Consider the following 20,179-nt stretch of genomic DNA (forward strand, 5'->3'; position numbering starts at 1 on the left):
GTTTATGTTGTTTGTAGAGTTTTTAAACTTTATGTTATCCAGTAAGGAGTTGTTGTTAAATCTTATGTAATTTCTTGTGATCAATAAAATTTTTAAGGTACTCTTTTCCTTCTTCCGCTGATTAAGGAGCTTCCATTCCAAGCTCCATTAAGCAAGAAGGAGGTTTTTAACGAGGCCTGAAATTCCTATCAAAAAAAAATTATCGTATTAAGCTGCTAGCATTCAAACATTTTAACTTGTTGCTGGATGCATATTGATGGCTTTTTGTTTTTGTTAGTCGAATGACTGTAGGCAAGATGATAGAGCTTCTTGGAAGCAAAGCTGGAGTTTCATGTGGTAGGTTCCATTACGGTAGTGCCTTTGGGGAGCCCAGTGGTCATGCGGACAAGGTTGAAACTATAAGGTTACTTACTACCTTTCTTTTCCTTGAACTTTTCCCTATAATGTTTCCTTTCATGCATAGCAACTTTATTATAAACTTTTGATCTTTGTTAGTGAAACCCTCATCAAGCACGGTTTCAGCTACAACGGCAAGGATTTCATATATTCAGGTTTTGCTGCTTACTAACTTTCCTCTCCCCTTTTCTTGAATGGGGCCTACTGCAGGTGTTGAGATTATTAGAGCTGCATTTCCTATTTAAAATGATGCATGATGAGTATGTCTATACTTCGATAATAAGAAAAATTAGAGTTTAAAACTTTTTTCTCAAGAAGTCACAAATATATAAAATTCGTTGCTAGGGAATAAGTATTGAGAAGCTCTCTATTGACAGCCATCTTTAATGATGTGGATTCATTTGGTACATTTACTAACAAACTGACAATAAGTTATGGTACCATACTTATATGACTGAATTTAGGATTTCTTACCAATTTGGATGTGTGTATGAATATAGATGAGTACAGAATTCTGAATTGAAGTAAATGAAAATTAGAGAGGGGGCCTAGAAAATGCAACTATTTTATATCCTAAAACTAGGCCTTTCACCTTCAAAGAATGTGAAATTCTCTTGCAGTTTCAGTGCACAAAAATATATCTATAATAGTGATATTGCTTTTCTTACGTTCTCTGATGTTTAACGAAGATGATCGGCAGCTAATAACATTGTATAAATGTATATTTTAGGTCCTTGATTTGAGTTCTTTAGTCACTAAGATGTACTCCCAAACTTTAGTAGAATCTGAAATGACCAATTCCTGAGAAATTGTTATTGAAACTAAAAAATGGAGTAGAGAATATATTATAATTCTCATAATCAGATGGAAAGCAGAATAAAGCTATGTTACTCCGACTCGTTTGTGTGTTTCAGATACAAGATGTGTCCTGCATGTGTATGATCAAGCTTTTTATTTACCATGTATGGGGAGGGTCCTTGAGGGCTCATATCTCTATTCTGATGTCCTGATATACACCCAACATGTGTGTCAGACATGGTACTTGAAAAACAAAAAGTTGGAGTTGCATGGGAATATAGCGGAATTTTTACCATTATGATTGTCGTGTATCATGCACCTTCCTAGATTGACTTGTGACCTTGGATACTTCATTGAGATGTTGGGAAACTTGATATTTCTCTGTTCTGGATATTCAAAATTCTTATATAGGTTGTTACAATGAATATCTGCAAATTTTCTCCAGGTATCACAGGTTGTCCGTTGCAGGCATATATTTTTATGGGACCAATTTACTACCAGAAGTTAAAGCATATGGTCAGATTTCATTTCTTTATGCTGGTGTTCATATTTATTTACATCGTTAACCTGATTCAAAACTGAAAATTGTTATGCTTATTTAATTTTGCACTTTCTTTGTGTGCAAACTGAATGTTGAATTTTGGGATACTCTTATGTTACTTGGGCTTGGGTGTGAGTGACGAACACGAATATGTGCTCATGAAAGATATGTTCTATCTTTTTAAGATTTCCATTTATTTGGAGTCTTCTTGGAGGAATATATCCCTATACCCATGCAGAATATACATCGATTATGGGGACTCCAAAAAAAATGGTAGTAGTAATATAAGAATTATTTATGGCTGTTGGCGAAAGAACTGCCTTAGTTCTTGTGCTGCCATGATCCTAGAAATAATAATGCATAATTTTTTTTATAGGAAGTGGAGGCCTCGTTAAAAACCCCTTCATGATTAACAGAACACCAATCGTGTTCCTTAATCAGCGGAAGGAGGAAAAGAGTGCCTCAAAATTCATTAATAAGTAAAAGATTACATAAAGTTTAAGACAAACAATCCCCTTACAATAGCAACCCGAAACACACCAAACAACACATCTTTCACTCCATTAAACAACATCCTAATCCAACCAACAGTAACTACCCAATACCAACCTTAGCTAAGCTATCAGCTTCAAAACTTTCCTGTGGCAACTGTCTCATCAAAAAGTTGCTGTCAGAGCTGAATTGTTGAGAAGGGGGGTCAATATAGGCGATAATTTTCTTTGCCCATTATGTAACTTAGAGGAAGAATCTGTTCAACATCTTTTTATTTCATGTCCGGTTTCTTGGGTTCTGTGGACTAAACTCATAGGGTTCTGGGGTGTACGGTTAGCGCTTCCTTCTAACCCTCCCAGTCTGCTCAGTTCGTGGGAGGTATTGAGGCCTAATTCTGTGATTTGGCAGTTTATCCTAGGGGTAGTTTTTTGGTCTATTTGGAAGATTAGAAACGAGATCATCTTTGATAAGGGAAAGTTGGACATAATTTCTTTGTTTTTTACTGTGCGTTTTAGATTAGCAAAGTGGTTCCTGGCTAAGTTTCCCCTAATCACATTGCAAGTTGATTCTCTTATTGGAGATCCTACCCTGGCGGACAATCTTACTGCTCATAAGACTGTGAATAACACTGTGTTGAGCTGGATTCCTCCTCCAGTAGACTTTTTTAAGATGAATGTGGATGGGGCTGTTAGTAGTGTGTGGAGGTTGGCGGGTATTGGGGGTATTCTAAGGGACTGGAATCGGGTTACGCTTACGTCTTTTTCAGAGAAAGTTGGTCCAGCTACTCCTATTCTAGCAGAATTAAAGGCAATTAAAAGAGGCATTGATTTCTTTCTTTCTTCAAGTTGGGCGTCGAAGGGTAGGCTTATCATTGAAAGTGATTCGAAGACAGCAGTGGAATGGATTAATGATGGCATTTCTTCTCCTGTTTTTCTGGCTAATTTTGTTAAGGACATCGTGTATTCTGTTTCTGCTAGACAGGTTGTTATTAGATGGATTCCTAGGTGCTGTAATTGTGAGGCAGATAAATTAGCTAAGGAGGGAATTGGTTGACTGTTGTTGCTGTTTTAGCTGCTGCGTTTGTTTAGTGGGGATCTGGTCTAGAAGTTTTTAAGTTTTATGTGTTGTTTGTAGAAGTAGTGGTTGTATCTTATGTTACTGTTTTATTTTAATAAAATTTCTAAGGCTCTCTTCTCCTCCTTCTGCTGATTAAGGAGTTTACTTCTAAACTCCCTTAATCAAGTAGGGGATTTTGGTGAAGGCCTTTCATTCCTATCAAAAAAAGAAATAGCTGTTCAGTCAACCCTTCTGATAGCACCCTCCAAAACTCTTAACAACAACAATATCTATCCCTAAATGAAGAAAAAACTCCTGGACAGCTCTCTAAATTCTTAACCCAATCCACAGCAAGATGCTATCCGAAGCAACGGTCCACAGATACTTAAACCTCTGAAGAATGGCTCAAAAGAAGTACACCCCTCTTGATAACAATAAGCTCCAGCAAAGTTGGAGGGCCTGGATCTGCAGATACTATGAAAGAACCCATCAACTTGTCAGCCTCAATATCAACTGACTCATTCCATAAAAACCAAAATCTAACCCAAAAGCCATGAGCTTCCACACTATAAGAGTACAAAAAGCAAGCTTCAAAATCACTCTATCCGCCTTTCTACCACTTATTGCTCGTCTTGTCGTCGGAGACCATCCTAACCTCCAACTCCATTCAATAGTCATATGCGACTCACCTGAAACTTCCACTTCTTTCACTGCTATAGTTTTCCGAAATCAAAAGCACTTGTGAGCCATCAAGTTCAGTCAATTCTTCCTCGCATTGCACCCTCTTCTGATTATCTAGTAGTTTTAGGACTCTACTTTATGTAACACAACCTATTTAAAGGCTGTTCTTTTTTTTTCCCTTTTTAGTTGAATAGAAAAATCAGTGAAATACTCGTCACAAAAATTCACATTTTCCATTCAAAAAGAAGAAAAAGGCATTCCAAGTTTTCATACAAAAGAAGCTTTAAATTTTCCATTAATTTTTGAAGGACAGCCTGTCTGTGAGAGGACTGAAGGTGTGGAACTACTAAAATTCCTCGCTCATTTACTTTTTCCTCGTTTTGTCTGTCTTTTTGGATGAAAATAAGTAATGAAAATAAGTAGTTTATACCAAGTTAAGAGGTCATGTTTGAAAACTGTTTCAAATGGTTGCCTACCATCACTTTATTTTTAAAGCAGCAACTATAGTTCCATTCTTCAAAAGCCTCTTCATTGTCTCTCATATCAGATGTCCTCTCCAAACTCGGCTTGTCACTCAAATAACAGACTTAGTTATCTCTGAACAGGAAGGTTGAGAATTTCTTTTAGGCTAGTCTTCTTTTTTATCTTTTAAGCCGAATCTCAAAAATTACTATGGGTACGTGTGTGAAGAACAAATGTCATTCCATATACGTCCCCAGAAATCTCTCCGATGTTCCCAACTAATTCCAGCCTTACCCCTTCAACATGGGACGTCTTTAGTATGTACCCAAGCTGTACCTGGCCCGTACCAGTCTCAACAACGTATTGTGTACTTGAAACGGCATTGAGTTACCGTACCCGTGCTTCATAGGTTATTCTGCCATATTACTTTGGCATGTAATTGTAATAACCTCAATATGCATATCGTTTTTTTTCTAGCTTACCTGATGGTTGTCTGACACTTGCATATTTTCCTTTCTAAATATGACATGCCCATTAGGTCCTGGATAAAATGCATGCCAGAGGTAATGGGCCCCGAGTTATGATCACGAGACAGCCTACTGAAGGGAGAGCTCGAAAAGGAGGTTCTTTTCTTATAGTTGGATGATTTTCTGTCATAATTTTCACTTTCGGAAGTATCATTTGTTTAACAAGTGCGAACTTGTGTATGCTTTCTCCACAGGGTTACGAGTTGGTGAAATGGAACGCGATTGTCTAATTGCTTATGGTGCCAGTATGTTGATTTTTGAGCGCCTGATGATATCCAGTGATCCTTTTGAAGTCCAGGTATTTGGTTATGCTTTTGGTGCTTGCAAATTGACTAATTGAATTCTAACAAGGTGCTGGTCATGATTTGTTTAGAATTATCAAAGTCTACAACAATGTTATGTTGTAGTGCTTAAGAAATGGCAGCATCTAAAATAATGCTCGAGGTTCTTGGCGTATACTGTAGTTTTTTTCATCACATAACAAACTTGGAAGTTAAATCCAGCATCAAATCACTCCCAGATATGAAAATTTGGTCTTCTTGCTTAAATTACATCTAGTCATTTAGGATCACAGGTTACAAATGGTTTTTTTTTTTTTTGCTTTAAACCCTCAAGTATATTAACGTTGAAGTTGCTCATATTGAACATTGTAGTTCAGTTCAAGAATAGCTGTTATTTCATATTTCTTAACATTGAATGAAGCATTACTTGTGAATTTTATTTATCCATAATTTTCCGTATGCTGCATTCATTTTACAGTAACATGCTGGGGATTATTGATAGTAATCAGCTTCAATCTCATAGAAACCATCTTTTGACACAGGTTTGCAGAAAATGTGGTTTGTTAGGATACTACAGTCATAAGCTGAAAACCGGGATTTGTTCCTCATGTAAAAATGGCAATAATGTTTCTACTATGAAGCTACCATATGCATGCAAGCTTTTAATCCAGGTAGACTTGGCAAACATTTTTGTCATACAAATGACTATTTGCAACTATCACGTGACTGTATGGACAAGGACCTCCTCAAGTCAAATATCCAGTTTTGTTAGTAGGATGCTTGTTGGAATCTGATCTCAAAATTAATATTGTTGGTCACTAATATCATTTGTTTATTGAGCAGCATCATTTCTGTACTCCTTATTGTTTCATACAGGTTTGCATGTGATTTGTTAGTCCCACTTGTGAGCACATGTAGTTGATAGGCATGTATTTCATCAATGTTACTCAGACTTGGATTGTAAGTGCCGGATGCAAGTATGCCTTTAGTGGTATGTCATACCTTTTCAAAAAAAAAAAAAGATGGTATTTGGAGGGGAGCCTTGGAGAGTGTAATATCCTCATATTCATGTACTGAGATATGCTTTTGACTTGGAGTATTTGAATAAAAAATAAAGAGTAACAGCAGCATAGTTTTTCCTTCGTCTGCCTCATTAAAGGTGCAGATAGCTCATTCCCTTACTCCTTTTCCTTGTTGATAGCAGAAGTAACACCTCATCCGACCTCAGCCAGTGTCTGTATATCAGTTATTTCCTAAAACCGTCCAATACAAAAGGCTTCAGATTCAAGTCGTCAGTCAAAAAGGAATTGAATAAGAAATGCTAAATGACTTGTGTCTTAAGATTTCTGCCCTAAATAGATAACAAAATGGCGAAAAAAAGGCAGTTTATTATTTCTGTTATCACGTGTCAAACAAGCACTGTTTCTATCAAGTTTAAAATTTCATAGAGTTGAAATATTCATATGATAAGATTTCTCTATAGTTGATTCTTATAAACTTGTACTAGTTATGTCAGAAAATGATGTGAATGCAAACATGTTGATACATAAGAGGTCCATGGTTGCCAGTTTCATTTGAGCATTTAATAAGAAAAATATTCGACTTTATTTTCAGTCCCTTTGTTTTGAACATTAGTATAAATTCAGATAGTTGGATAATGAATTAGTTTTCTGAAGTGTCTTGTTTGCTATGGTTGCTTAGGTGTTGTAACGTATTCATGAATTGATTAAATTTCTTTTATTAAGCTTTTTGTTTACTTTCCTCGTACCAGGTTTATCCATTCTGATTTTTTCTTACATATTCAGTCCAATGATCATTGAATGCTGTGCTTACTTTTGCATTCGGTCGATGTGGTTATTTTCTTTTCTTATGCATCCATTGCAATCATTTCAGTTCGTTTTTCCTTTGTTGGTAACATTCTTCCCATTCCATGGCATTCTTTCAGGAACTCCAATCAATGAATATTGTTCCGCGTTTGAAATTAGCAGAGGCTTGACGTGATCATATGCTCGGACATTTTCGAGTTCATGTTTGTTCAGGTATCATCTGAAAATTAGGCAACAAATAGTGTGTTAATAACAATAGATAATACTTGTTATTTTATAATTTTGATAAGCATTTGAACTGTTATATTGTATGGAATGCTAATTGTTCTATTCACAACTTATGAAGGGCTTTTCGACATTTTTTTACTTCTATTTTGGTCTCCATTCGTTGAAAATTTAGTGATGATGTTAATGTGGTATTTGTTAATTATTTTTTAATGTTGACGTGGTGTTGCCTTTATGATGGTATAGGAATACACTGTTAATTTTTATTTAAAGCCCATAATTAGTATTTTATCTAAAGTTTATCTATTAAAATAAAATTAAATTATTTTATTGATTTGTCATGTTATCAAACTAGTGGTATTCAATGTCCTGGTGACAAAAATTTAATAAAATAATAATATAATATATTTAAAAAAATTGGTTAGTGAAAATGTCAAAAATATAAAAAAAATAATTATATCAACTTGGACCGATTTTAATCACAAATTTAAGCAATTTTTTAACAACTTTGTCGCTTAAAAAATTATTATATCAAAATCAAACATTTTTTTTTGATAACATAGGACTTCCCAAAAGGTTAGGCTAAAGAATCTGACTCTATAAGACAATTTCCGGAGAGCCTCAAATAATCCACCACTCTATCCCTCGTTTTTTTCTGGATTCTCAACTAGCGTGGTTCGAAGTTCGAACCTATGACATGAGATCAGCTTATAATTTCAAAAGTCTTTGTTTTGTCAATTGGGCTACGCCTGCGGTGGTAAAATCAAACATTAGTTCAACAAAAATTGTCCTTTTATGAGACATGTAAATATCTTATGTTGTCTTAAATTATAGTTTAGGGTTTAGGGTTTATGAAATATTAGAAACTTGCATCGTTTGTTTAATCCCCAAAATATCTTTTTAAGAATATAATGATAGATTTTTTATTTGTTTTACAAGATCGGTCTATTTCAAATTAGTGATTAAATTGCAAATTGTAGAAGGAACTTGTTCTGAAAATCCAACTATCCTACCAAGAGAACAGTGTTTGCATTTTCTGTAATATTCAGAATAGAAATTTATATGATTAAATTTTAAAATACAAATACGTTTATAATACGCCTAATAATTGGTTATTTAAATACAATAAAAATTTTGAGTTTAATAAATTAATTTTCTAAAAAATAATCCAAAATTATGTTATTTTATTAGTAACAAATGCAAATAATCGATATGTTACTTTCAAAATAAACATAAATCAGATAATCAATACCATTCAATCATTATCCTCTCCTAGTTTTTTCTCATTGGTAAGCCGTTTATCTCCTTTTTATCTTTATTTATATTTATTGTCTTTTTATTTTATCTCTTTTTTATAATAAGTTTACTTATATGATACGTTTTCCTTTATCTTTATAGTATGTTTTCTTCTACCTTTTGACACGTTTTTCTATCGGTTGGCTGTTATTTTCATTTATCTTTTTAAGGGTTAATTAGACATGCCACGACTGATCAAAATGGTGAGATATATTGTTGACCTTCTCTGTTTGGAACCTTCGGATTGAATTTGGATATTCATTATGCGTTCATGGATAGCTTTTCACGTCGCCCGATTCTGATTTGTGATTTGTCAATGATCTTTCAGTAGCTTGATCCCCTTTTGTGGTTCGTTTATTGATGCGATCAGATATGTTTGTATATATATTTGTTCGAGTTTTCTTGATTAGATTTAACATTTCCTCGTATGGTTCTTATGTGATCTTTAAGTTGCTAGTTTTGTTTTAATGATTATAGGAAATTGTCCTAATTATGTGCTTAACTTACGGTTATGATTGTAAATGTTTACTGTAATGGAGTATGTTTCCTATTTTGAATAAAATTAGTGATTTCTTTTAAAAAAAACAAATAATCAATATCCAAATATTAATATTAACATTCCCCTCAAAGGATAATAATTATAAATCTAATATATATATATATAGTCAATTGCACCATATGTATTCAAAGTATGAGCTTCATTTTAAACAGATCCCTAAACTTTTAAATATTTCAATTTCATCCTTAAAGTATGAGTATCATTTCATATTAGTCCTCAAATTTTTGAACATTCCAATTTCATCCACAAACTATGCCCCAAAACTTTTTGAACATTCCAATTCATCTCACGCTACATACATATACTAATCACATCCCTTGTTAATAAAACTGTTAGGCCGAGTTGTATTATTAAATGTTTGAGGGAAAAAAACAAAATTTAGGTTACATTATGGTTGAAATTAATTACATATTTATATAAATTTGGAGATAAAATTGAAATATTCAAAAGTTTGGGTACCAATTTAGAAAGAGGGTCATAGTTTAGGGATGAAATTAGGACATTTGATGCAATTAACTCTCTCTCTATATATATACTTTTATATATAAAGAACTAAAAAAATAAAACGTTTCGATCCATCAATTTAATGGGCATCTTGTTTAAAGACTAAGAGCATCTTCAAGGAAACAAGATTGATAAACTTGATAAAATAGATCAATATATATAGTTAGGACCAACTTACAATATATAACTGTCAAATTTTACACGTTTTTTGAATGGTTGGATCAACTGAATTTAATAACAGAGATTTAAACTTTTAAGCCAAGGATTTTTTTTCTTTAATATATACAGAGAGGAAGAGAGTGAAGAAATTAAGGGTCAAACATTAGCTTCATCAATAATTGTTCAAAATTTTAAACATACTAAAGCATCCAATGTCACTCCTCAAGGCTACATGTTTCCCACAGGACTTTTCCTCTCAAAGAAGCAACAAAACCTCAATACCAATACAAAATAAATAACCTTTTAAGCAGAAGCTACTGCAACCTTCTTCCTTGGTGCTGCTTCAGTACCTATAGATCACGATCCACCGCGGAATAAAAAATAAGAACAATATGAAGGAAAAAAAACATTTTTACAACAGAAAATGTTCATAATTCATACACAAAGAAAACTAAAATCAGAAGGCAATGAACTTAAGGAAATTAGCATTTTCCTACCTTCTCTGAAGCCCGTCTTGAACCTGCGAGGAACGTGGCGGAGATACCTCATCCTACCGGTTCCGGTTGTCTTTCTTCGGATTGCCTTCACACTCCAGTTGTCTGAATTCCACAATTAAAGAAAAAATTCCCCTTGGGTTTAACAATTAACACAATCATAATCCAAACGAAAAACATTTAATATCCAATTTATAGCCTGTACTACCTGGAATCGGGTTACATATCCGTAGCCATGTACATGGATACTTCAAGAAGAATAAAGAATCAAACCAACATACTCTATTCATAATAATACCCTATCCCCGTTTACATGATCGCCAATATAAGAACATTTATTGTAAGATTAAGCTAAGAAATTCTAAAACCATGACCTGTAACTACAAGTATTGTTATGCAAGTTTATATTTCAGAAAGAAATACATTCACATTCTTGCAAGTATACGAGTTCATAGTTTTTCAAAGAAATAAAAATTCAGAGCAGATCCCTCTTTAATTTTCATTAATCTTAGGCAAACGAACTTTTATCCGAAAAAGCAAAAGGGAAACTACAAACCCAGAGAATCAATCAACTAAACAGAAAGACATCATATGGGGCAGGGGATTCAATCAATAAAAACACAAACAAAAATTAGAAGATTTAGAGTTGAAAGAGAGGAGGAGGAGCAGGCAGCTTACAAGTCCTCTTACGGGCAGCGGGGAAAGCACAGGCAGCACAACGGCTCTTCTGGAGGTGGAAGCTGCGGCGGCCACATCTGACGCAGAGAGTGTGGGTCTTGTTCCTTCTTTTACCGAAACTCCCGGTTCCCTTTCCCTGCAAATAACAATATCCATTTCATTGACAAATATATTGAAGCAAACTGTGGGAAAGGAAGAAAAGAATGGTGTCGTTTACCATTGGAACTGAGTTAATTCGGTAGAAACCCTAAGATACGGTCTTGAACTAATAGATAGCGGCGGAGAAGAGATGTGTTTATATTGGTGACCCAAAAAACAGAGGTGTTAACTCCAAGTACTTTGCTGACGTGTTAATAAAATGATTAGTTTTTAGTTTGACCCTTGATTTATTGATAAATATCAATTTAACCTCATAATTTACATAAAATATTTATTTAATTGTTAAATTTTTATATAAAATATTAACTTACTCAAGAATCTAATCAAAGTTCACATTGTTGATCACCAATCATTGTCGTTGTTGGTCATCGTCAAAATCTATCACTCACCTCTTATCGTTGTCACTGATATTCATGAGACCTCAAAAATTTTAATTAATCAATTTTAACCTCTCGAACGTGAATATAATATCTATATTATTAAAAATTAAAAAAAATAAAATAAAAATAAAAATCAAATGAATGTCTTTTGCACTCCTTTCCTCGTAAAAAGGAATTTAAAACATATAAATAATAAGGTGGTCTAGTGAGATGAGACACTAAAATCCTTAAATAATGTTAGAAGTTTAAAATTTGGCGTTTGCAAAGCAAATTGAGTTGGGATAGTCACTTTGCTTATGCAATATTCGATATGGATTAATCAATTAATAGATCATATACAAATGATGATAATATAAAAAAAATAAAACACTGAATTAATAATATAAATAATTAAAGCATTTTGTTTATTTGTGACCAAAATAAGATAAACAAAAAATAATGACGTTAATTGTAGTTTAACCCGATAATAAAACACTGCATCGTCCAGCCCCGGACATTGTTTTGTGTAACAAAAATTGCTTTGCTGTTTCATTATTCGTACACTTTCACAACTCACAAGACAAAAAACTGTCTAAAAAAGCTTCCATTTTTTTCAACTTTAAACGGTAGCTCAAGATCGTTCAATTATTCGATTCAATTCTGGGGGAATCATGGGTTGTTCTCAGTCGAGGATCGAGAACGAAGAAGCGGTTACCCGATGCAAAGAGCGAAGACACTTCATGAAAGAAGCGGTCGCCGCGCGAAACGCCTTTGCCGCCGCCCACTCTGCTTATGCCATGTCCTTAAAGAACACTGGCGCCGCCTTAAGTGATTACGCCCACGGTGTGGTCCAGAATCCCAATCCCCTTCCTCACCCCAGGCCGTCCTTTGTGGGACCTCCACCGCCGCAACCACCTCCGGTAGACAAGCTCTTACCTCCGCCCCCTCCTCCCGTGAACCTTTCCGGCGATCCGGTGGTTCCAATCCAACGATCGGCTAGTATGCCGATACAGATGCCGTTGAAAGGGAAGCAAAAGGAGATGTCGACGCGCACGATCATGGAAGATGAGGAGGAGGACGAGGACGTGGAAGCCAGTGGTTCGTTGGTTAGGCGGAGATCGCGGAATTATCGAGGGAGTGGTAGTGGCGGAAGGAGTAGGAAGGAACTGAGGGAAGAAGAGGAAGATGACGTGGAGGAAATAGTAACATCAACGACCATTCAGGCGCGTGCAATGCAATCACAGCCGCCCCAGGATTCAACTTACTATTACTTCTTTCCCACGGCAGATAGTGTGCCCGGACCGAGTTTAGAGGGTGTAGAAGAAATGAGGGGGGAGGATAATAGGGAGGTTGAAAGGAAGGTGTCTGAGGAAATGCCGAGAAGAGTAGAGGACGAAGAGGTGGTGGAGGAGAATATGGGGGAGGAGGAAGTAGTCATGGAGAAAGGGCAGAAGGCGACAGTGGAGGTGGAGATGCCTGTGCCTATGGCAGCTGGGGCTGGGAAAGTTAGCAAGAAAGCTGCGAAAGTGGGTTTTGGTAGTACAGTAGAGAAGAAGTTGGGAAAGGGGAGTTTCACTTTGTTGCAGGTGTTTACTGAACTTGATGATCATTTCTTGGTGGCCTCAGAGAGCGCTCATGAGGTTTCCAAGATGTTGGAAGCTACTAGGTTGCATTATCACTCTAATTTTGCTGATAATCGAGGTAATTTGGATTTTTTGGTATTTCTCTTACATGGATAAGTACTATCACAGTGAATTTTGATTATCATTCAATTTCATAGTGTTTGGTATTTCATCAATTCAGCTTGAGAATTCTAAGATTGGATTTCCAATGTTAATAGCTCTTTCATGAGTTTGCCAAAAACTTTGGTACTTGTACTCAGGGTGAGAGTTTTAGATATGGGTATGTCTCCAACGTTTGTATGTTCAATTTTTGTAAAGCGTTTTCATGCAGTTGAAGGGTGTTTTGACAAAAATGTGTCCGGTCTTGGATTGACTGTGGCTATAAGTAGATATGGGTTTTCATTCCTTTGTAACATTGAATTAGCAGAAAGAAAATTTTCAAGGAATTGGATTTTGAGTGACGGATCTTGCATGAAGCATAGAACTAGTGAATACTGCATATCAGTAGTTTAAACTTTGTTATAGATTCAGGCTATTTTGACTTTGAAGTTTTTGATACAATTTGTGGATAACTTTTCTTTTCAAGAATGGAGATCATTTTATCTGGTTCTGTTTTAGAGTCTAGCTATGCCACACCATAAGATTGAGTTTAACAATTTGGCTAATAACTCTGTTCTTTTTCTCCTGGAATTGCATATATTATTCATGTAATGTAGCTTAGACTGGGCTTTTATTATATTGATTCATGCTTGCAGGACACATTAATCACTCCGCAAGAGTAATGCGAGTTATCACTTGGAACCGGTCATTTAGAGGATTAAATTTCGACAATGCTGATAACGCAAACGATGATTTTGTTTCGGAGGAGAATGAGACCCATGCCACCGTGTTGGATAAAATGCTTGCATGGGAGAAAAAGCTTTACGATGAAGTGAAGGTATATTATAGAATTTATTCTTCTTGTTGTGCCATTTGTCCTCTTATTCATTTTGTACTGATTGACTGATAGCTTCTTGATAAATTAAACCGGCATAAAGTTGTTTTCTTTGTCCTCTTATTCCTTTGTCATGATTGACACTCAATAATTCAGGGCCAACCTGTACAAGTAATTACCTTGTCTTGAATAGTACTTTGCACAAGGCTAGAGATGTTATAGTTGTGCATTAATTCACCGCTGGTACTTGCCTCTGGGCCCATATTTTTTACATTTATGACATAGTTCAGATTGTTACTGCTCAACGTCAAGTTCTTTTTCTTTGCTGTCTGAAGAAATGATACCTCAAAATAATGAGTCACCATTGACATCGACACATATGAGATATGGATCATGTGAACCCATGTATGCTTGTATAGACAGCGATCATCAGAAAGCTGTAGCTACATGAAGCAAAAAAAAAAAATTTAGTCATTTTAGTAGTGTCTGATTGACGATGAAGGAAATGGAAAATGTCATTCTGGTGCCTACTTTCGTTCAAGATATTGTACTATTTTTTTATTTTTCGATTTTCTTTAATGCTAGTGTATGTTTTGCTTCTTCAAATATACATATCTTCTTCTGTCAATTACAAATGAGCTTAGCTTCATCTTCTGGCATGAAATAGTGACTGATATTGAGTTAGTTGCTTAAAAAGTAACCTTTTTATAATATCATAGGGGTACACCAACACCTTTTGAAATGACAGCATTTGTCTTCTTTTGTTAGATTCGTTAAATTAAGCACTTCGTTGATGGGTTTGATTGTTTATGGATAGGCTGGTGAGCTTATGAAGTTTGAGTACCAAAGAAAGGTAGCCACTCTAAACAAATTAAAGAAACGAGGTACCAATTCTGAGGCACTCGAAAAGGCAAAAGCAGCAGTAAGTCATCTACATACTAGATACATTGTCGACATGCAATCCATGGATTCAACAGTTTTGGAGATAAATTGATTACGAGATGAGCAGCTCTACCCAAAACTTGTTCTGCTCATTGATCGGTAAGTTGAAGTCCATTGTTTTAACTCTATACTAGACTTTCTCAAAAAGAAAAGAAGGCTGAGCTTGATCTAATAAAGTTTTGAATGGCAGAGCAGCCCCCTTTTTTTAGTATTAACATTCACTTATGGATACCTTACAGTCTTAGTTCTCTGCCTCTTTTTATCCCCTTCCATCGGGGACTTTTTCATGATTTTTATCATCAATTTACAGTGTTTGCATAGGCTCTATCTAAGATCCTTTAGCAGATGGCGAAGTCCTTGAACCTTTTCCTTTGAAGTTTTTGTGGTGATCATTGTGATGTGTCAATTTGCAGGATGGCAACAATGTGGGAAACCATGAGAGTTCAACATGAAGGCCAATCTAGGATTGTGGCAATCCTGAGGGATAATCTGGACCTCTCTCAATCGCCGAAGGAAACAAGCGAGCACCACCATGAGCGTACAATCCAGCTGTTAGCAATTGTGCAGGATTGGCACATGCAGTTTTGTAAGCTTATAGACCACCAGAAAGAGTACATAAAAGCCCTAAACAATTGGTTAAGGCTAAATCTCATCCCCATCGAAAGCAGCCTTAAGGAGAAAGTTTCTTCGCCACCAAGGATTGAAACTCCACCTATTCAAAGGCTCATCCTTGCTTGGCTGGAAAAACTTGAGAAACTTCCAGATGAGATTGCAAGAAGTGCCATTAATAACTTTGCTCACGTGATTGATACTATCATGCAGCATCAACTAGATGAAATGAAGCTGAAGGAAAAATGCGAGGAAACTAGGAAGGAGCTTGCGAAGAAGCAACGACAGTTTGAGGACTGGTACCATAAGTATATGCAGAGAAGAACACCGGAGGAGCTGGAACCAACCAGGACGGATGACAACCCTAGCAATGATGCCGTCGCTGAGAGACAACTTATGGTGGAAGCAGTTAAAACGAAATTGGAAGAAGAGGAAGAGGCCTACCGGAGGTTATGTATTCAGGTGAGGGAGAAGTCTTTGGTGAGCCTTAAAACTCGGTTGCCAGAGCTCTTCAGAGCAATGACAGGTATTGCCTTTGCTTGTTCAAAAATGTATGGGGAGTTAAGGGCCATCACTGTCTCAAGGAATCCAAATCATAGCTCATAATACTTATTGCATTTGTAATTTTTTAATGTATACTAGTATTTTACGCGCTTTACATAGATACACTCAGACCAACAGGAAGGTATAGGATGAACTCTAAAGTGCTATGATACGTCGTACGAGATTCTTCATTTTTCTTAAAGTATTCATGTTTAGTATTAATATCCGAACTCATTCGAAAATGAGTATGGATATATGATACTCCAAATATATTTGATGTTTTTGAGGATTGAGGTTTGAATGTTTTGGGTGGAAATGATAGGTGTGTTTGAGCCAAAGGGGGTTGCCCTTATGATGGTTGTCTCCTACCTTTATATGATTGTGTTGGTGTTTTACCTCCAAGTGAAATTTTATTACCTATGCATGTCCTTTATTTGTTGCTTGCAAGTTTCTAACGGTCACTTCTATAGTTTTTATGCAAGTGTACATTAATCACCCCTTTACATTCACCATGTTTTTTATGTGTTTTACCCCCATGTTACAAAGTTGTTTTTTTTTAAATGTTTGAGGGGATTATAAGGTAGTATCTATTCAGAACTTTCTTAGCCTTTAACAATACATATATTTAAAAGTACACGTTAGTTTTAACTTTTTTTTTGGATGCCCTTCTGGTACTTAAGGTTTCGCCCTAATTAATACGGATCGATCTGAGTCACACCTGATTTTAATGGGTAAGTCTCCTGGCGAGGATTTTCTATATACACAAGGATTCAAACTCGAGACATACTTAAGCGATATCAAGTTACTTATCACTTAAATCAACATCATTAGTATATTATAACTTTCTTTAGTAGATATTAATAATGGTACAAAACTCTCAAATGTATAATTTTAAAAAATTGTATTATTTTAATTATCCAAAAAATTATAAAATTATTCATTTTTCTTAACAACATTTACTATTTTAATTAATTATTTAAAATGTTGCGAGAATTTTACTTTTTATTATGGATATTATAACTTTTTGAATAACTACTCATAATGGTACAAACATTCTTAAATATTCTAAAAAGAAAATTTATAACATTTTGTATCCCATAAAAATCACGAAAAAATTAATTTTTTTGTTAAAACACGTAAAGTCATAAAATCATTTATAAATACAAAAGGAAAGTTTATCAATATTAAGAAATAAAACAGATTTTCGGACTCGGATATAAAAACAAAATACAACCTACATGCCCCCTAAACACATACATTGTACTTGTAACACCCCCAACCCGTACCCGATCCGGCTACGAGTCCGAGATGTCACATTGACTTTTCAAAACCTTTACTTGAACAAAATAGTAAATAATTTTAAAACTTTTACTAAATACATTTGATTAATTTACATAAAATAATATCATATGATTTTACAAACCAATTAGAGCATATCAAATTCCAAAACTTTATTTACATGCCAACTACCTCTATATACCAATTACATATATTTTCTGATCTGAACTTTGTAAAGGAGATACTGACCTGCCTAGCTCCACATTGCTCTCTATATTCTTTTCGAACCTACGTGTGAAATAATCACACGTTAAGTCGATGACTTAGTGAGGCAAATAAAACATCTAATAGAAATCATAAAACATTCCATATAACAAAACACATGAACATTTAATACTAACTTATCATACAAAATCATATAACAATTTCATAAGAAATCACACATCTTTTTTATATAACAAATACACTCATGTACATATATCATCATCTACTTTCTTAGCATTATCATATATATTATTATCATTATTTATATCATTATCATCAAATTATTTATCACATGATCTTGTATTTATCATTTCTGCATATCATATAAAACATATATCATTTCACCTAGAAACACCCATAACATCACACAATTCATATAACGCATTTCGTATAATCAAAAACATATCCATCATATATATATATATATATTGTATTTGTTATTGTTTCTTTATTAGCCCATGATACACTAGTGAGAACTAAAGATATTTGAGTGCATTGAGGTTGTGCACAAATGCTGTCACCACAGCTCGTATAAATGCACCGAAGTGCCGCGTAGAATTGCACTTTAGTGCCACGTAGAATTGCACCGTAGTGCCATATAATAATGTCCATAAGGACCACATATCATTCCTTAAGAACCATATACATATGCCAAGGATCACATAGGTGTCTCAACAGACCCCATACATGTTCCAAAGAATACATATATGTCCCGAAGGACCGCGTAGACCCTCGACTCTTGGCATGCCAACTATACCCCTAGCTCTCATGACACATAACATAGGCATTATCATTTATTTCATTTCATATTCATACATTCATATTACTTATCTCTTATCGCATGTCTGATCTCTTATAATCATGTAATCACATAGCTCATGTCATTTCTTGTGAAATCACAAATATCATGTAATACATATAACTCATATACTTTCTCATATATTCACATAAGTAATATCATAGGACTTATATCTTTTCATATGGTTTATGTTCTATTCTCTTATATTCACATACATGTAATACATATCAAACATGTTTACATAAATCATTTCTATATAATTCACATGTACTTATATTCTTTTTCATATACTCACATAGTCATATAATATAATATTTCATATGACCTCATATATCACATCACTTATATACATATCCAAATATTCATAGATACATATCACTTAAATTATTCCTATTTACATAATTTATGGTCATATAGTTCCTATCACAAGTCACTTATCTTATCTCTTCTTCTCATATGTTCATATTTATCATACAACACATAAGTTTTATTACATATTTATATCACATTCATATATCACTAATTCATAATATAATTTACATCGCATCATCTATCTTATTCTTTATTTCTTAGTATACACTTATATTACATAACCTATATTATACTGATAAACATATATATTACTTCTATTATTTCTTTTATATACAAATTAATCAATTTACTTAATTCAATTTCATATAACTCCTATAATTTTCTCATATCACTCCATATTCAAGTTTCCTAATTGATACATTATTCTCATTTCATTCTATAACTCAATCTTATTTAGTTTCTTTCGTTTCTCGTGGATTCACTTTCATCATATTCTTTTATTTTTACATATTTTATTTCATAATCCTATACTCCCTTTATCATATGATTTATGTAGGTTCTCTTATAACTCTTCATAAACATATATTTTCCATTCTATATATTACGTAGATCTTATCATATGACTTATTCTTTATACTTACATAAATTATAACACATACAAGAACATATCAGCTCATATAATCAATCATACATACATTTCATGTCATTCGACTACTTATAATCAACACTTCATGCATAATAAAACAACTATAAGAAATAGACTTATCACAAGTCCAATTTCCTTATAATCCTATAAAATAAGATGCACTCACCTGGCCTCACTAAGTTAATACCGATCTCTCATATTTCCCTTGATCGATATTATTTTCCAAATGTTCCGGAACTGATTTATGCTCCGTATCTACACAAATATACAATTTAAGGCAATCTATCAAAATCTAACCTTATAACTTGATACTAATAGCTTAAACGACTTTAAGAAATCAACATTTCCATTTTCCTTTAGGGGGTATCGATACCCTACTGGGGGTATCGATACCCTCATAACATTCTGGAATTCTGCTCGTTTGAGAGGGTATCGGTACCCCTTTGAATGGGTACCGATTCCCTTAGCCCAGAAATCATTTTTGAGCTCGAAAATCCACTTGATTCAATTCAAACGCTTCATCTTTCATCCCCTTTCATATTCCTAACTTACATATACATACTTAAACTCATTAATATTCATTTATTTCATCTTTAACCTCAAAATTCCATCTTTCTTATGAAAATCAATAATCATACCAAAGTTTCCATGTTATCTAAACTTAATTATAACACTTCTAACTTCTTATTCTTATAGATGACAAGTCAAATTCATCCTCCAAATTCGTTTAAACCTTC

The 20,179-nt window shown here is 34.3% G+C and overlaps 4 protein-coding genes across 5 annotated transcripts in view; 3 read left to right on the plus strand and 1 right to left on the minus strand.

Moving 5' to 3' along the window:
• The window catches only part of LOC120190447 (DNA-directed RNA polymerase III subunit 2), a 33,482-nt gene extending 26,111 nt beyond the window's left edge, over positions 1 to 7,371 (plus strand). Inside the window, exons 32-39 of the mRNA XM_039193527.1 lie at positions 278 to 403; positions 496 to 551; positions 1,640 to 1,710; positions 4,965 to 5,049; positions 5,148 to 5,251; positions 5,777 to 5,905; positions 7,180 to 7,258; positions 7,343 to 7,371. Of these exons, the coding sequence (XP_039049458.1) occupies positions 278 to 403; positions 496 to 551; positions 1,640 to 1,710; positions 4,965 to 5,049; positions 5,148 to 5,251; positions 5,777 to 5,905; positions 7,180 to 7,230 (622 nt within the window). The 3' untranslated portion in view covers positions 7,231 to 7,258; positions 7,343 to 7,371. The remainder of the gene's footprint in view (positions 1 to 277; positions 404 to 495; positions 552 to 1,639; positions 1,711 to 4,964; positions 5,050 to 5,147; positions 5,252 to 5,776; positions 5,906 to 7,179; positions 7,259 to 7,342) is intronic.
• A 2,624-nt stretch (positions 7,372 to 9,995) lies between these two features.
• On the minus strand, positions 9,996 to 11,281 carry LOC120190453 (60S ribosomal protein L37-3-like). The gene is made up of 4 exons (XM_039193531.1): positions 11,193 to 11,281; positions 10,976 to 11,111; positions 10,301 to 10,402; positions 9,996 to 10,153 (listed from the first exon to the last, which is right to left on the minus strand). The coding sequence occupies exons 1-4, from the start codon at positions 11,193 to 11,195 to the stop codon at positions 10,107 to 10,109; spliced, it is 288 nt and encodes a 95-aa protein (XP_039049462.1). The 5' UTR covers positions 11,196 to 11,281; the 3' UTR covers positions 9,996 to 10,106.
• An 832-nt stretch (positions 11,282 to 12,113) lies between these two features.
• Positions 12,114 to 16,310, plus strand: LOC120190451 (protein ALTERED PHOSPHATE STARVATION RESPONSE 1-like). Of its 2 annotated transcripts, none has more exons than XM_039193529.1 (4): positions 12,114 to 13,194; positions 13,871 to 14,052; positions 14,867 to 15,090; positions 15,405 to 16,310. In XM_039193529.1, the coding sequence occupies exons 1-3, from the start codon at positions 12,165 to 12,167 to the stop codon at positions 15,041 to 15,043; spliced, it is 1,389 nt and encodes a 462-aa protein (XP_039049460.1). In that variant the 5' UTR covers positions 12,114 to 12,164; the 3' UTR covers positions 15,044 to 15,090; positions 15,405 to 16,310. The 2 variants fall into 2 exon arrangements, with proteins under 2 accessions (XP_039049460.1, XP_039049459.1); XM_039193528.1 differs by having other exon boundaries at positions 12,115 to 13,194; positions 14,867 to 15,087; positions 15,402 to 16,310.
• LOC120190452 (protein ALTERED PHOSPHATE STARVATION RESPONSE 1-like) lies at positions 15,311 to 16,310 on the plus strand. The gene is made up of 2 exons (XM_039193530.1): positions 15,311 to 15,347; positions 15,384 to 16,310. Exons 1-2 carry the CDS (start codon positions 15,337 to 15,339, stop codon positions 16,204 to 16,206), a joined length of 834 nt encoding a protein of 277 aa, XP_039049461.1. The 5' UTR covers positions 15,311 to 15,336; the 3' UTR covers positions 16,207 to 16,310.
• Positions 16,311 to 20,179: the final 3,869 nt, after the last annotated feature.

Source organism: Hibiscus syriacus, unplaced genomic scaffold (assembly GCF_006381635.1).
Source record: "Hibiscus syriacus cultivar Baekdansim isolate YM2019G1 unplaced genomic scaffold, ASM638163v2 tig00116962_pilon, whole genome shotgun sequence".
Lineage (NCBI taxonomy): Eukaryota > Viridiplantae > Streptophyta > Magnoliopsida > Malvales > Malvaceae > Hibiscus > Hibiscus syriacus.

What these genes read in the sequence shown, in the direction of transcription:
- LOC120190453 (XM_039193531.1), bottom strand. An exon ending in CGCTGCCCGTAAGAGGACTT is followed by an intron (nt 10,403 to 10,975) that starts GTAAGCTGCCTG and finishes TGTGGAATTCAG; the next exon opens with ACAACTGGAGTGTGAAGGCA. An exon ending in CAAGACGGGCTTCAGAGAAG is followed by an intron (nt 10,154 to 10,300) that starts GTAGGAAAATGC and finishes CGTGATCTATAG; the next exon opens with GTACTGAAGCAGCACCAAGG.
- LOC120190451 (XM_039193529.1), top strand. Translation starts at nt 12,165, where the DNA reads ATGGGTTGTTCTCAGTCGAGGATCGAGAACGAAGAAGCGGTTACCCGA. An exon ending in TAATTTTGCTGATAATCGAG is followed by an intron (nt 13,195 to 13,870) that starts GTAATTTGGATT and finishes TCATGCTTGCAG; the next exon opens with GACACATTAATCACTCCGCA. An exon ending in AGCTTTACGATGAAGTGAAG is followed by an intron (nt 14,053 to 14,866) that starts GTATATTATAGA and finishes GTTTATGGATAG; the next exon opens with GCTGGTGAGCTTATGAAGTT.